The 13,060-nt window shown below is 41.9% G+C and overlaps 1 protein-coding gene across 1 annotated transcript in view; it reads right to left on the reverse strand.

The window, feature by feature from the left end:
- LOC144798008 (neural-cadherin-like) overlaps positions 1–13,060 on the reverse strand; it is a 566,884-nt gene that overhangs the window by 553,510 nt on the left and 314 nt on the right. The window contains exon 2 of the mRNA XM_078668798.1: positions 11,138–11,363. Coding sequence (XP_078524924.1) covers positions 11,138–11,363 — 226 coding nt within the window. The remainder of the gene's footprint in view (positions 1–11,137; positions 11,364–13,060) is intronic.

Raw genomic sequence — 13,060 nt, forward strand, 5'->3', positions numbered from 1 at the left:
TACCCCCCTGATCCAGCTTCTCCTTGAGATGTTCTGTCACTTCCAACAGGGCTGTTTCAGTGCTATAATTGGCCCTGAAACCTGATTGTGTGGGGTGCAAGAGGTTATGATTCCCTGCATACACCATGATCACTTTATTGACGTGCTTCTCCAATACTTGGAACAAGGCTGGAAGGAGGAAGATAGGCCTGTAATTTGTGGGTATATTTGGACCAGCACTCGATTTTTGTAAGAGTGGCAGGATTTTTCCCAGAGCGGCGGCACTATGCCCGCTGCCAGAGATGAATTCAACACTTTATTAATTGGCTGGTTTGTGGTGGGTGCAAGGGCCGGTAAAAGTTTTGCTGGGCACGCATCTGCTGGTGATCCAGATTTAAGGCTCATCAGGTAAGTGAGTGAGTCCCTAATTTCAATGGCCGGAAACTGTAATAGTTGTGGGCCTTGTGAGAGTCCCACGAAGGACGGAGGCCTAGTTGTTTCCACTTCCATACTAAGTGAAGGCCTAGCCTCTCTGGACGTCACAGAGAAGTACTGCTGGATTGTCACTATTTTACCATGGAAGGACTGGGCCACCTGGTTAGTCCAGTCTGCTGACAGTGGGGCTACTTTACTGATTGCCTTAGGGGCCGTAAAGGACTTCACTATCCCAAAGATCTCCTTGCCCTTATTATTAGTGAACGCAATTTTAGTCCGCAAATAGCTTGTCTTGGCCTCCTTCACCATTTTATAATATGCCTTTAATGCTGCCCTATAAATGTTCCTATCCTTCGAGAGATAATGGTTACACCACTTCCTTTCGACAATTTTAACTTTCCTTTTGCTGACTCTCAGGGATTCATTGAACCAGGGGGCTGAGTGACACACTTCTGTGGAGGTGAGCACTGTCAGGGGGCATGACCTGTGTTCATAGAGGTAGTGTTACCACTTACTGGAGGGTGGGGGGCATAACAATTACATAGACTGATGCAATCTAGATCCACAATGGAATGTCCAACTAGGCCAATAGCAGCTTCCTGTACTTCAACAGCTCCTGCAGGCATATCCCTAGTTCCAGCTGATGCCAAGCAGAGTAGTAAGCACCAAGGGTGTCTTTGTGAAAAGATGTTCTAGCTTCAGTATTTCCAAATCTGGGTTGTATATGTCTTAGGTCACTGAAAAGGGTTTAGTGGCGGCTCTTGTTGGGTTTAGGCGCATCATCAGCGATGAAGGTTTTTTGTATAAAAACCCCTTAGACTGCAGAATAAGATGTGTAAAAAAGAAAAAACAAGACAGCAGGCCTTTTCCATCTTTGCATGCTGCATCTGGGACCACCTCACTGAATCTATCAGGACTGCCTCAATGCTGCTTCAGTTTAGGAAAGAGCTGCTGATGCGCTTCTTTAAAAACACTACCCCGGACTGCGTTAACCATCAAACTAACCAGCTATCTCTACTATCATTCATTGACTTTATACTATTCTTTGACCCTCCTAAGCGCTCCTCTGCCTTTGGTTAGATTTGCACTAGAGAAATACCACATATATACATACTTTTTTTATTGCAGAGTTTTATATAGAGCGAACTTGACCCGAATCGGGTATCAGAGCACTTTACATAGCACCAGTTACGTTACATGAGGGCAATATAGAGGATACATATGTGCAAATATACATACATACATACAAATATACATGGAAGCTCTTATTCAGGTCGGTTTCTGCCTTTTAGCAGAGGGGATAAAAAGCTATACCCAATAAGCTTGGAATCGGAGACGAACCTTAAAACAATACAGTTTTTGGTTACAACCTATATTATGGGAAGGACTTGTTTAAGAAGATATCTTTTATACTACCAGCCACGGTCCATGCAGGTAACAGTGGTGGGCTGTGTAAGGGGGGATTTCGAGGGACGATGCCAAGGGAAAATTAATTACTTATTTAATTTTCCCTCTGCATACCTGCACGGACTGCGGCTGCATACTACTGCATTTTCAAGGACACCAATGTAAGGTCAACACCGCATGTGGGGTGTGCGAAGTGGCAAAGGGTTTTTCCCATACCTTCATGAAATTTTATTTAAACTTTTCAGTCTTTATAATCTTAATAGTTAACTTTTTTGTAAAGTTGTTTAAAAAACGGTGAAAAAACATTTATTTTTGGTCATTTGCATTCACGTGCATTTGTTTTCCGAAACTGAAAAGTTATCAAGTTTGAAGTTTGTCAATTTTAGACGCAACATTTTATTTTAACTCATCTCTAATATTCTACCTTAAAGATTCATTTAAATGCCTCCGGTTTTGGAATATATTCCCTTGTAAAACAGCCAGGGAGTGAGTGACCAGTGATGTCAGGGTATCAGATGCTCCCTTCTTGATGTTTCAAAGTCCCCTATATTTGAGATCCTCTGCTAAAATTCCCCTATGTGAATAGAAACTTTGCTCACAGGCCTAAACAAATCTCCCCTTGCCCCTCCATAAACATTAGTTACATAGGTTAAGTTTTGACAGCACAGCTGACAGACAGACCTACTGCTTCAAGTCTACAAGGAGTGGGCCATGGGTCCGCCGCTTTCAACCACCTTCATCGACCAGCCTCTTTCAGACATTGGCTTGAGACTTTGCCAACCACGTATTGACTCAACACAGTGGCGCGTTGATCTCGCCCCTTATGCTATTGCTCGTCTGGGTGCACCCAACCTTGGAGTGTTTGCATTGAATTGCACTAAGGAATACATACAACTATAGCCCTTTCTCTTCATTCCGGTTGGCTCCCTCCCACGTGCACCACTCTGCTTCTCTTCGCCCTCTCTGATCCTCGTCATGTCTCTCTCTTTCTTCTGTGTGTTCTTTGTTCCTCCTGCCCTCCAACCTCTCATATCGCCCTCTGTCATAAATAAAACAGCGGTATTATTAAGCATTAGCCGAAGCCATAATGCATTAGTCCAAATATCTAGTATATGGATTCCATTTTGTATTTCGAGTCTGCCATTTTTCATGTCCTACATTGCCATGTGCTCAATGTTCTGATTGTCCTACCTCTCTGCCAGTTACACTGTGGATTCTACCTAGCAACAGTTATTATTAGTCCTTCTTGAGAGTGTAGCGCATGCTCAGCAGAAGTAACAGCTGTTCCTTATTAGCATAGCCCTCCCATGTTCTAGAAATACTGTTAGCTCCACCCACTGATATGTTTAGAAATGTCCTTATGTGGTTGTAACCTCTGTCTAAACTGTAAACTGAACCCCTTCCACTGTGTATAAAAGGGGCCATGTGCTTGTATTCAGTGTGCTACTCTGTACAATGCTGTAGAAGTGTTGTGGAGGTTGTATCACCACCTTTAAAGGTTTATTAAACTATGCTTTTGTATTTCCAGTTTCCTTGCCAACTTCATTTGTAAGTCTAAGGACTTTGTACACAGAAGGGCGAACCCTTTCGGTACCTTTGGGCCTTGCTGAGGTCTGAACTCATCACCTCTTTCCCCTGTGCACCCCTCGTGCCCCCTCCCAGCTACCCTTTTGTACCTTCCTCACACCCCACCCTCCTTCCCACGCGCACACCTCATTCCTTGCACTGGACAGCTCTTCATACCACCTCACTCCAACCCTCCCTCCTCTAGGTGCTGGTGCTTTTTTTCCAACCCACCCACCTTTCTCTGCCAGAGGCTTCCGGGGGAGAAAGGCAAGAGGCACTGTGCTTAATTTGAGCCAGTGCTTTCCGGCGCTCAACACCGGCACTTAATAGGTTTCCAGTGTTCAGCACCGGCACCTAATTGTCAACACCATACTTAGAACAGTCTACCATATGGTGGCACAGCTCATCTAATTTTGAGATGAGCAGAACAACGGTTTAGGAATATAATATACATTAAAATTGCTAATACATGCATCCCCAGCTATTCCTTTAGCTTTGGGGAACTGGAATAATCTGCACTGTTGCATTTACATGGGAGAGAGATGGTTAGTAGTTGTTTTGGCAGCATGACAAGGGTGATGAGTGGTGCAAGCTTCAGTGGCCTCCTGGTCAGAGCCCTGGCACTTAATATTTTAAAATTAAGCACTGTATAGTCATTTAAATTTTTCTGCATGGACACAAAAGGTATCTTCAATACCGTCCTCTTTTTGTTTGCATGTCAAAATAAGACCGGCTTGGAAAGAAGACTTCATTAAAGCCCTTCCTTTTTTTCTAGCCATAAGAATTCAAGGATCACTATAATAATCTCTCCATTGACATCTGACCTCAAATAGAAACAAAGATAGGACTCTACCTAAGGCAAGGGTGCCCTCACTCCAGTGGGACTTTCCTTTCATGCCTGCCTTCAATATGTTTACTTTGCAATTGTAGACACAGTAAACCCAGACCTACTGTCTTTGTCAATGCTCGTTTGGTACGCTATTGCCCACAAACATGTGAAGAGACAATTATTCTCCTCAAACTTGATTAACTTGCAATAACACCTAATGCATGGAATAGTAGTGATAGCATGGGTAACAAGGGTACTCCCAATGATACTTTCAGGTCTAGAGCGGGGAGTGGCAAACCAACAGCAAACTAGAAAACCTCTATACTGACCTATATTTGTTTACAACTAGGCATGTATGCTCATTTACAATTTACATAGGATGCAACCATAACTATGAAATCATTCACATAGATTTGGTGTTCGATTTCTTAATTTCTTTTATTTTATATCATCCTTATAGGATTTTTGTTTTTCTCATTTTTTAGTGACAATCTTATCAAAAAATGTTTTATACAGTGACATAATGACATATGTACAATAAATATACAAATACAGAGTTAATTCTTTTCTTGTCAAGAATCCCAGGGCATTATTTCTGTCTCTCATACCATCAGTCATACATACTCAATCTTTCATACTCACTATCCTAGCAAAACTTACACAACATACACAGTGAAAAAAGTGAAGACATATATTGTGTCCTTTTGTAGACTCCTCACGGTATTAATTTTGTGCTAGGAATTAGTAGTCTTTTGCACTATATTCCTTTCTTTCTCCAAAGTTTTGATTATGATTTATGTGAGGGTCTCCGGTGCGTACGGCCTACGTACGTTTCAGAGGTATCATTGCTTTACATCACCTTCCTCAGGGCCAACATGTAAACTGGACAACATACTATTAAAAACAGGGGGTTCACATTTATCTGTGACTCTGCTTTATCTCTCCGCTACGCCTTAGCGGTATATCTCTACTGGTCTCAAATATTATAACTCAGTTGGCAGATTTATATTCCCGATTGTGTCTGGTCCGTGTGAGTGGCAGTGACATCGGCCGGAGGCGCCTTTCGGGAGACGTGATTATTTACGATCAAAGATATGCCTTGCCAGAAAGGAATTTGAACAGCTTCGCAATATTTCACCTCGCTAGCTACAAGATAGGACTACAAACTACCACCGTCCATCAGGGTACGAGCCCCGGAAATGATTAAAACTATTAAATAAGCACACAGGCTTCACACGGACCAGACACAATCGGGAATATAAATCTGCCAACTGAGTTATAATATTTGAGACCAGTAGAGATATACCGCTCAGGCGTAGCGGAGAGATAAAGCAGAGTCACAGATAAATGTGAACCCCCTGTTTTTAATAGTATGTTGTCCAGTTTACAAGTTGGCCCTGAGGAAGGTGATGTAAAGCAATGATACCACTGAAACGTACGTAGGCCGCACGCACCGGAGACCCTCACATAAATCATAATCAAAACTTTGGAGAAAGAAAGGAATATAGTGCAAAAGACTACTAATTCCTAGCACAAAATTAATACCCTGAGGAGTCTACAAAAGGACACAATATATGTCTTCACTTTTTTCACTGTGTATGTTGTGTAAGTTTTGTTTGGATAGTGAGTATGAAAGATTGAGTATGTATGACTGATGGTATGAGAGACAGAAATAATGCTCTGGTTTTCTTGACAAGAAAAGAATTAACTCTGTATTTGTATATTTATTGTACATATGTCATTATGTCACTGTATACATTTTTTTTGATAAGATTGTCACTAAAAAATGAGAAAAACAAAAATGCTATAAGGATGATATAAAATAAAAGAAATGAAGAAATCGAACACCAAATCTAAGGGAATTATTTCATAGTTATGGTTGCATCATATGTAAATTCTAAATGAGCATAAATGCCTAGTTGTAAACAAATATAGGTCAGTATAGAGGTTTTCTAGTTTGCTGTTGGAATAGTAGTGATAGACAGATATTTTTAGTTCATTTAGTAATAAATGTTAAACCTGGTAGGTTACAGGCACTCCACCAACACTTAGCAACAGACTATCGGTTTATTTGCCCTGTCTTTCATAAAAGTTGGTTTATAGAAGGCTGCAAACGATTTCAGAACTGCAGTATTCTGCCCTCTAAAACTGCTCTCCTGATTTCAGTTCAACAACTAGTGTTGGATTCACAGTATAACTTGCTGCCGCTGTAAAGCAGCTCTATAACTCTAACAGATGTTAGCAGTATCCATCTGGGTGGAAAAGTCTGGAATTCTGCTGGAATTCAAATTTGTGATGTGCAACTTGGGAAGAAAAAAATTAATGAGGAACTGAAGTTAGGAAAGCAAACGTATGTTGCATAATATAAGCGGTCTAAAAAATGCAGATATTCTGAAGAATTGTTTCTTAGGTTTTGGACCCAGTCAGCTTGTTGGCAGACATTGTCTTCAGTAGATAACTTAGAATGAGCTTTGGAGCAAGCAGCCCCTTGCTCATAATTGAACGTTTTTGTTGTCTACTCTGGAGCTGCTCTTTATTTAATGGCGTTCCTCCCTATTCTTGTGCTTATCTCACAGAGGAGCAGTTGGGTTCACAGTGCTCTAATTGGGTACATTAAATCCTTCACTGCATACTTGGGAGAACTCTTTTCTTTTTCTGTAATCAGTTCTCGCTGGGGTTCATGTGTTTCCTTTCTCTTTCCCCCTGTTTTTCACTATACCCAATGCTTTCCTGTACGCTCTGTTTCCATTGTTTCCCTTCTCTGATGCTCCCCGTCCTGCCCCTATGTTATGATTTTTGAATTTTATTTATTTATTTTATGTGGGCCAGGCAGCTGCTGGGCTGATCACTTCTTTTTTTGCTCCTTACACACACTTCCCTTTTCTTGTTTTGTAGCAGCAGTTGTAATATACTTTTCTAACACACCTATCTGCCTTGGTAGAATGGTACATTTAAAATGTCCGCCATGCATCAAGATGCAGGCAGGCCTCAAGAAGCATTTATCATGGCACACGTGAATATGCACCACAGTGCATCGGTGGCCATCATGAAATAGGTTTTCTTATATAGAAAGCCCATTGCAAGAGTGGCTGCCAATCGTGCACATGTGTCTTGATGCGTGCGTCTGCATGCTACTAGTACAAAGCATTGGCAACGTTAACAGCTGAGACTTTTGGGGCTGAGACCTACTGGTTTTGTCAGTATTTGTGTTTTTTGTGGCAGTAATTTTTTTCTAATTTTCAGCGTGGGCCGTCTGCGACCCTTCTTTTTAAGATGACAGGTGATTAAGGGTGGAAATACTGTGCCTGTTGTTACTGATTTTATCCATTATCTCTACCCCAGTTATTGGCGAACATGAGTTTTTGGTCTGGAATTGGTAATACTATGGGAGCTCCAGAATTACCAGGCCATTACCATCAGCACGAGCAATTCTCGGACTTTGGTCCCTTTTCTTCTTGCTTTCAGCAGAGGGACCAGGTACTAATTGATTAGCACCCCGTCTTTGTACTTTGACTTTGAGGGACTAGCGAGGTCGATCACTCACGGCTTGGTCTCAGAGGGCGGTGTGGGGATAGAGCACTCAGTTCAACCAGAGCATGCATCTGGCAATAAGCACTGTTGCTCTTTTTTACAAATGATATAAGACATGACTTATATAAAGAAATATGCCGATCGTGCTTCGATTCTCCGGGGTAAGGGAGGTTGCACAGTCAAGGACTAATCCTGAAGATAATCTGTGGTCCAGATTGTTTTCTTCAATGTGCATGCACACTGAATCAGTATGCAAGCAGGCTATCTTCTTAGGAAAAAAGGCTTTATTTCTATCAAATATGCTTTGGTTAGGGATAGGCCTATCCAATATGTCATCAGTTATGAATAAGGTCCAATAGATACTTTGTGTTATCTTCTGCGCAATTGGACTATGCATAATCATACTGTGTCTCAGCAAAGTTTACAATCTGAAAAGTACAAAAAACACATTTGTTTGGGCTTAGGGAGATTAGAAAGTGTCAGCTGCATGAAAGTCTGGCTCAATGTTTGGTTACGTGCTTGGAATAATTCAATTCTTCTTAGGAGACTGTGGTGTTTGAGCATTGTTCTGTCACCATTCGGCAGTTTGTTGAGGACATGACGCGAAGTGCTGTTTGATCCTCCGAGTTCAGTTCTTCCAGTGGGTGGTGGGTACAGGTCCTCTGCTCTCTGCGGTGCCCAAGGTGGATCTCATGGGCCTCAAGAAGAAGTCAGCTTCTGGCATGCCTTAATTTCAAACAGGTGTAGGTGCATGGAAGTATTCGGCTCTCACTGTGATGCCAGCACTTCTGGTTGATTGCGACACCAGCGAGTCCCCGCAAAATGAAAATCTGAGAACATAACCAGCCAATGGGGTATCGGGACCCTCTAACGCTCTCTGGGAGGGGCAGCACAGTTCAAGGCGATGCAGAGAACAGAGGGAGATCTCTGACAAGCCACACTCCATTTGCAGGCAGCCCAGATGGCTTAACCTCTCTCTTTCCTTGATCATGGCACAACAGCCACAATCTTGGTTGAGCTGGAGAGCACTCGCAAGCCATCAATATTCAGCCTCTAGCACACTAAACTCCTTCTGGCAGCATTCTGGAGCTGGTGTCTGGTTCTGCGCCGCACCCAGAAAGGTTCTCTACATGCCAAGCATTCTATCTCCTTCTCTTTTCCAAGTTGCAATTCAACACTCAACCTTTGAGCATGTGCCCCAATCCTTTAGGTAAGAAAGCCAAAGGTGTCTGTCTCTGAACCCAGCCTTTTTCTGCATAAGCGTTCATAAGCCAAAACGGATACATATTCAGGAACAGTGACAGTTTGGCTGAAGTCAATCGGCCTATTAGATGATTTGAAGTTGGGCTCATATTTCTGGAGAAAACCAATCATTCAAAGGTGGATTTCCTTTAGGTCTAAACCAGCCTCCTAGGTGAACTATCACTCTGTTTTTGTAGGTTGGAACATGTCTCTGGAAAACAATGCAGAATATGGGAATTACATGTGAAAACTGATGCAGAAATGTCAATTTCTGCAGTAAATCCCCATTCTTCATGGGATAACTCAGAATAGGATAGTAATGCTACATCAAGAATTTACCTCACTTGTGTTGTTGTAAGTTTGGGTGCAGTATTACCACACAAAGTCATTCAGCAATGTGAATGAGGGCCTTAGTTAGCCGGAAGCTAATGTTCTGACGGGTACAGTGCTAATCACTTAACCATAAAAACACCAAACAGATCCTAGGCACCAACACAGAGGTGCCTCCAGAACATTATTTGAACATAAAATGGTCAATGGAAGCAAAGGGGCAGTGGGGTATCTCCACGAATGCTCACGTGAAGTGGAAATAGTGTACTTGAAGGCTGCCCAGTACATCTTGCTGACAGTGATTCAGCTCCTCAGGTAGGCAGGCCTCTGAGGTAGCCCACTGGACCCTATTGGCAACTGTAGCACAGTGAAGAGGCAAGTAGGACAGATCTACCCGAGGTAGCTGGGATTCAAGCAAAAATCTCTTTAGAAATAAAATCAGATCAGGAGGAATTTACTAAGCAGATAGACTTCAGACTAGAAAGGTACTGTACACAAGAAAACAGGTCGCGAAATAAGGATGCCATTAAAAACAAAGTCAAACCTGAGCTGGCAGTACAGGTGAAAGTCCAAAGTAAAGTTGTGGCATTATAAATGTCTTATTGTTATTTTTAATGTAGTTTTCTCTTTCTCCACAAAGGGCATTAGCATCTCCACATTGTCTGGTGCCAGTTATTTGAAAGAAATGTTAAGCTCCTTCTTGGGTCGTGGAAGGAATGTAGACATGATGGGAAGACACCTTGCTTTCTGTTTTGTGTAGATCCCATTCTGCAAAACCCTTAATCCATCAACAGTACCCCAAATGCACAGAGATCCCGCCATGTTTCACTTTCTCTCACACATTTCTATCAGTATTTCTGTGCTTGAGGTCTCATAGCAGGAAGGATGGTTATTTCAATTTTCCAATAAATAAGGGGATCTCGGAGTAGAAAAGTCTGCATCAACACAGAAGTTACCAGTGCAATCTTGCGATCGAAAAAGGACTTCTCCACATGGGAGGATGATATTTAAAGTTAAGTAAAGGTGGGTTTGTGTTTTGGAAGAAGAAATGGATTCACTTGGGAAAAGTTGGTGTGGTGCGGTTCGGGTAGTCGATTGTTTGAGTTGGCATCTTCAGCAGTAAAATGCAAGTCAAAGCAGTTGGCCGGGACTCCCCTACATTACTACCTTAGCCCGAGCCGTCTGCCTCACATGGGCAGGTCCCTTTCAATTTCTGCAAAGGATACAATCAATCAAGTTGAGTATGTGGTTTGTCAGCGGGGTTCACCAGATATATGATTCGCTCTTCCCTCTCACTCCTTTATTCAGAAGCATTGATCTCCCAATTTCTCATGAAGCCAGTCTACATTAGCTCAAGGCACTCTAATGATCACTTGAGCTTCCAGAAAACACAACAGATTCTAACTCCAAATGCCCAGAGACTGGCCTCTGCACCTTCCTCCAAGCACCTTGGAAGGTCAGAGATGACAGTGCCAAACACATCCATCAATCTCTCAACCACACACCTGAGTCCCATCAATACCTGCAAGCAACAAAGTCCTGGTTTACAATACCTAGTATTATGAACGTGTCTTCCTCCCTGCTAAGGTCAAGTATTCATTCATGTCACATAGAAACTAAAGAGCATTTCAACTCTGATGTTTATCCTATGCATTGACTTGTGTCTGGTTATAATTCCTTTTCAAGTAAACTAAACGCTCTTGCCTTCACTTCATGCTTATCCTTCGTGAATCATATTTACAGTTACCAGTAAGCCTTTTGTGGTCGATGAAGTGACTTCACCACCAGGTAAGTCTGAGGCGCTATATAACTACTTACGGCTCTCCCTGTGGTGTGTTTTCAGGTACGTGCACAGTATATGTGGCATTTCTGAACTGAGGTGGTCGAAGTCCAGCGATAACAGATACAGAGGCTGGTGGTCCTTTTTCTCCAAGCTTATCGGAAGCTTGCACCGTTAACAGGTACTCCTTATTCTTCTCCAACGACAGACCCGTTGTACGGATCCAGCCAGTGTTTCTATCGACTTCAAATCTGTCTTCTCCACCTAATGAGAAATCAACCAAAAGAAAAACATTATTTCTGTGGACCGGCCATGAGATGAAGTACTTTGCATCCAAACCTATGACAAATGGAACATACAAAGTACACTAAAGTAAAGTTCAGATACTTGAGAACAACACTTAATGTGAAGACAGAAAACAGGAGCTAAAGCAAGATAGCGTGGAGCCATTGAAAAAGGTAATTTACAACAGTAAATGTATGTCAGAACACGGTGGGACAACCAATGTGTTCTTTATATATATTTACTCGCCTCTACTAAACCTATCTCTAGCTTATGCATGAAGGACAACTATAGCCACTGGCAATTGATGTGACAGAACGTTTTTGTAAGGCTGAACTTTCTTCCCATTGGCTCCCTCTTAAGGGTATGGTGGCACAAACAGATAAGATTGAGTGCATGAGTCATTCAGCAGAGGCACAGGAGGTGCTCCAACAACGTGATTTCAATGGTTTATGACAAAGTATACGTGACCAGCACTATGATCTATGCAATAGTTCTAAGTAGTGGTTTAAAAATAGGTTTTTCAAGCAGAGGGGTAACTTCACAGATACAACATCATTCCAGTGAAATATGAATTTCATCCAATTGGAAGCCTACTCAGACTGATTCACTTCCCTTCTGCTAACCAGTATCTAAGAATGACAGTACAATGAAGTAATGACAGCCCCAAAACACTAGGCTAAGGTTTTCCATTGTCCTTAGATAATAACCATTCTCTTAAAAACAAAAAAGGATGACAAAACCTGAACTGTCTAATTGAAATCAGGGACATTGTTAGCTTAAACTTTCACAAAAAGCCCGAGTTGCAAAATCGGGCCATTTGCGATGGCAAAAATACTTTTCCTGATGTACAAGCACCCAAACTGCGATTCTCCAGAATCACAGTTTGGGTTTTGAAATCGCTATTTGAAAGGGGCATGTTAGGGCGTCCGTGTTATGTATCAAGGTTTTGTGACCTAAATGCAACTCAAAGTTGGTGGTAATGCATTCGCAAATTGGAAGAGACCCCTTCCCCTTTGTGAATGTTGAAAAAAATATTGTGTACCACTGCCTGCTCTTAAAAAACTAAAACAAAACGTTTTATTTTTTATTGTTGAAACACATCCCGTTTTCCTTTGAGGAAAACGGGTTGCATTTGAACCAAAAAAACAACTTTATTCAAAGGCAATCACAGACATGGTGGTCTGCTGACCCCAGCAGGCCACCATCCCTGTGATTGCAGGCATTCCTAATGGGTCGCAAACTGCAACCTACCTCATTAATATTCATGAGGTAGTTCGCTTTGCATCCCACTAGGAATAGCAAGTATGAAACAAAAAGTTTCATGCATAAGGAATAGCGATTTCCAAGTAGCGATTCGGAATAATTGCTATTCAAAATCGCTAATCCTTCTTCTTGTACCTCTGGCCCATAGAGAGCAGCTTCATAAATCTCTCACTTCTACAGACAAAACAGATTTTCACTAAGCTAAAGGTGCTTTTACAATCCTGTAAACAACGGGACTCCATAATGAAACATTTTCTTTTTTTACCATAGATAAGTAACATATATATTATGCTCCAGTAATGCCATCTCGAGGATTAGATGTCATTTTCAAAGCACTTGACCTTTGGCCTCTTGGTTTATTGTCACCAGAGATCTACAAGTACTGTATAGTGCCATATTACTGCTACTTCCCG

Source organism: Lissotriton helveticus, chromosome 12 (genome assembly GCF_964261635.1).
Source record: "Lissotriton helveticus chromosome 12, aLisHel1.1, whole genome shotgun sequence".
NCBI classification, from domain to species: domain Eukaryota; kingdom Metazoa; phylum Chordata; class Amphibia; order Caudata; family Salamandridae; genus Lissotriton; species Lissotriton helveticus.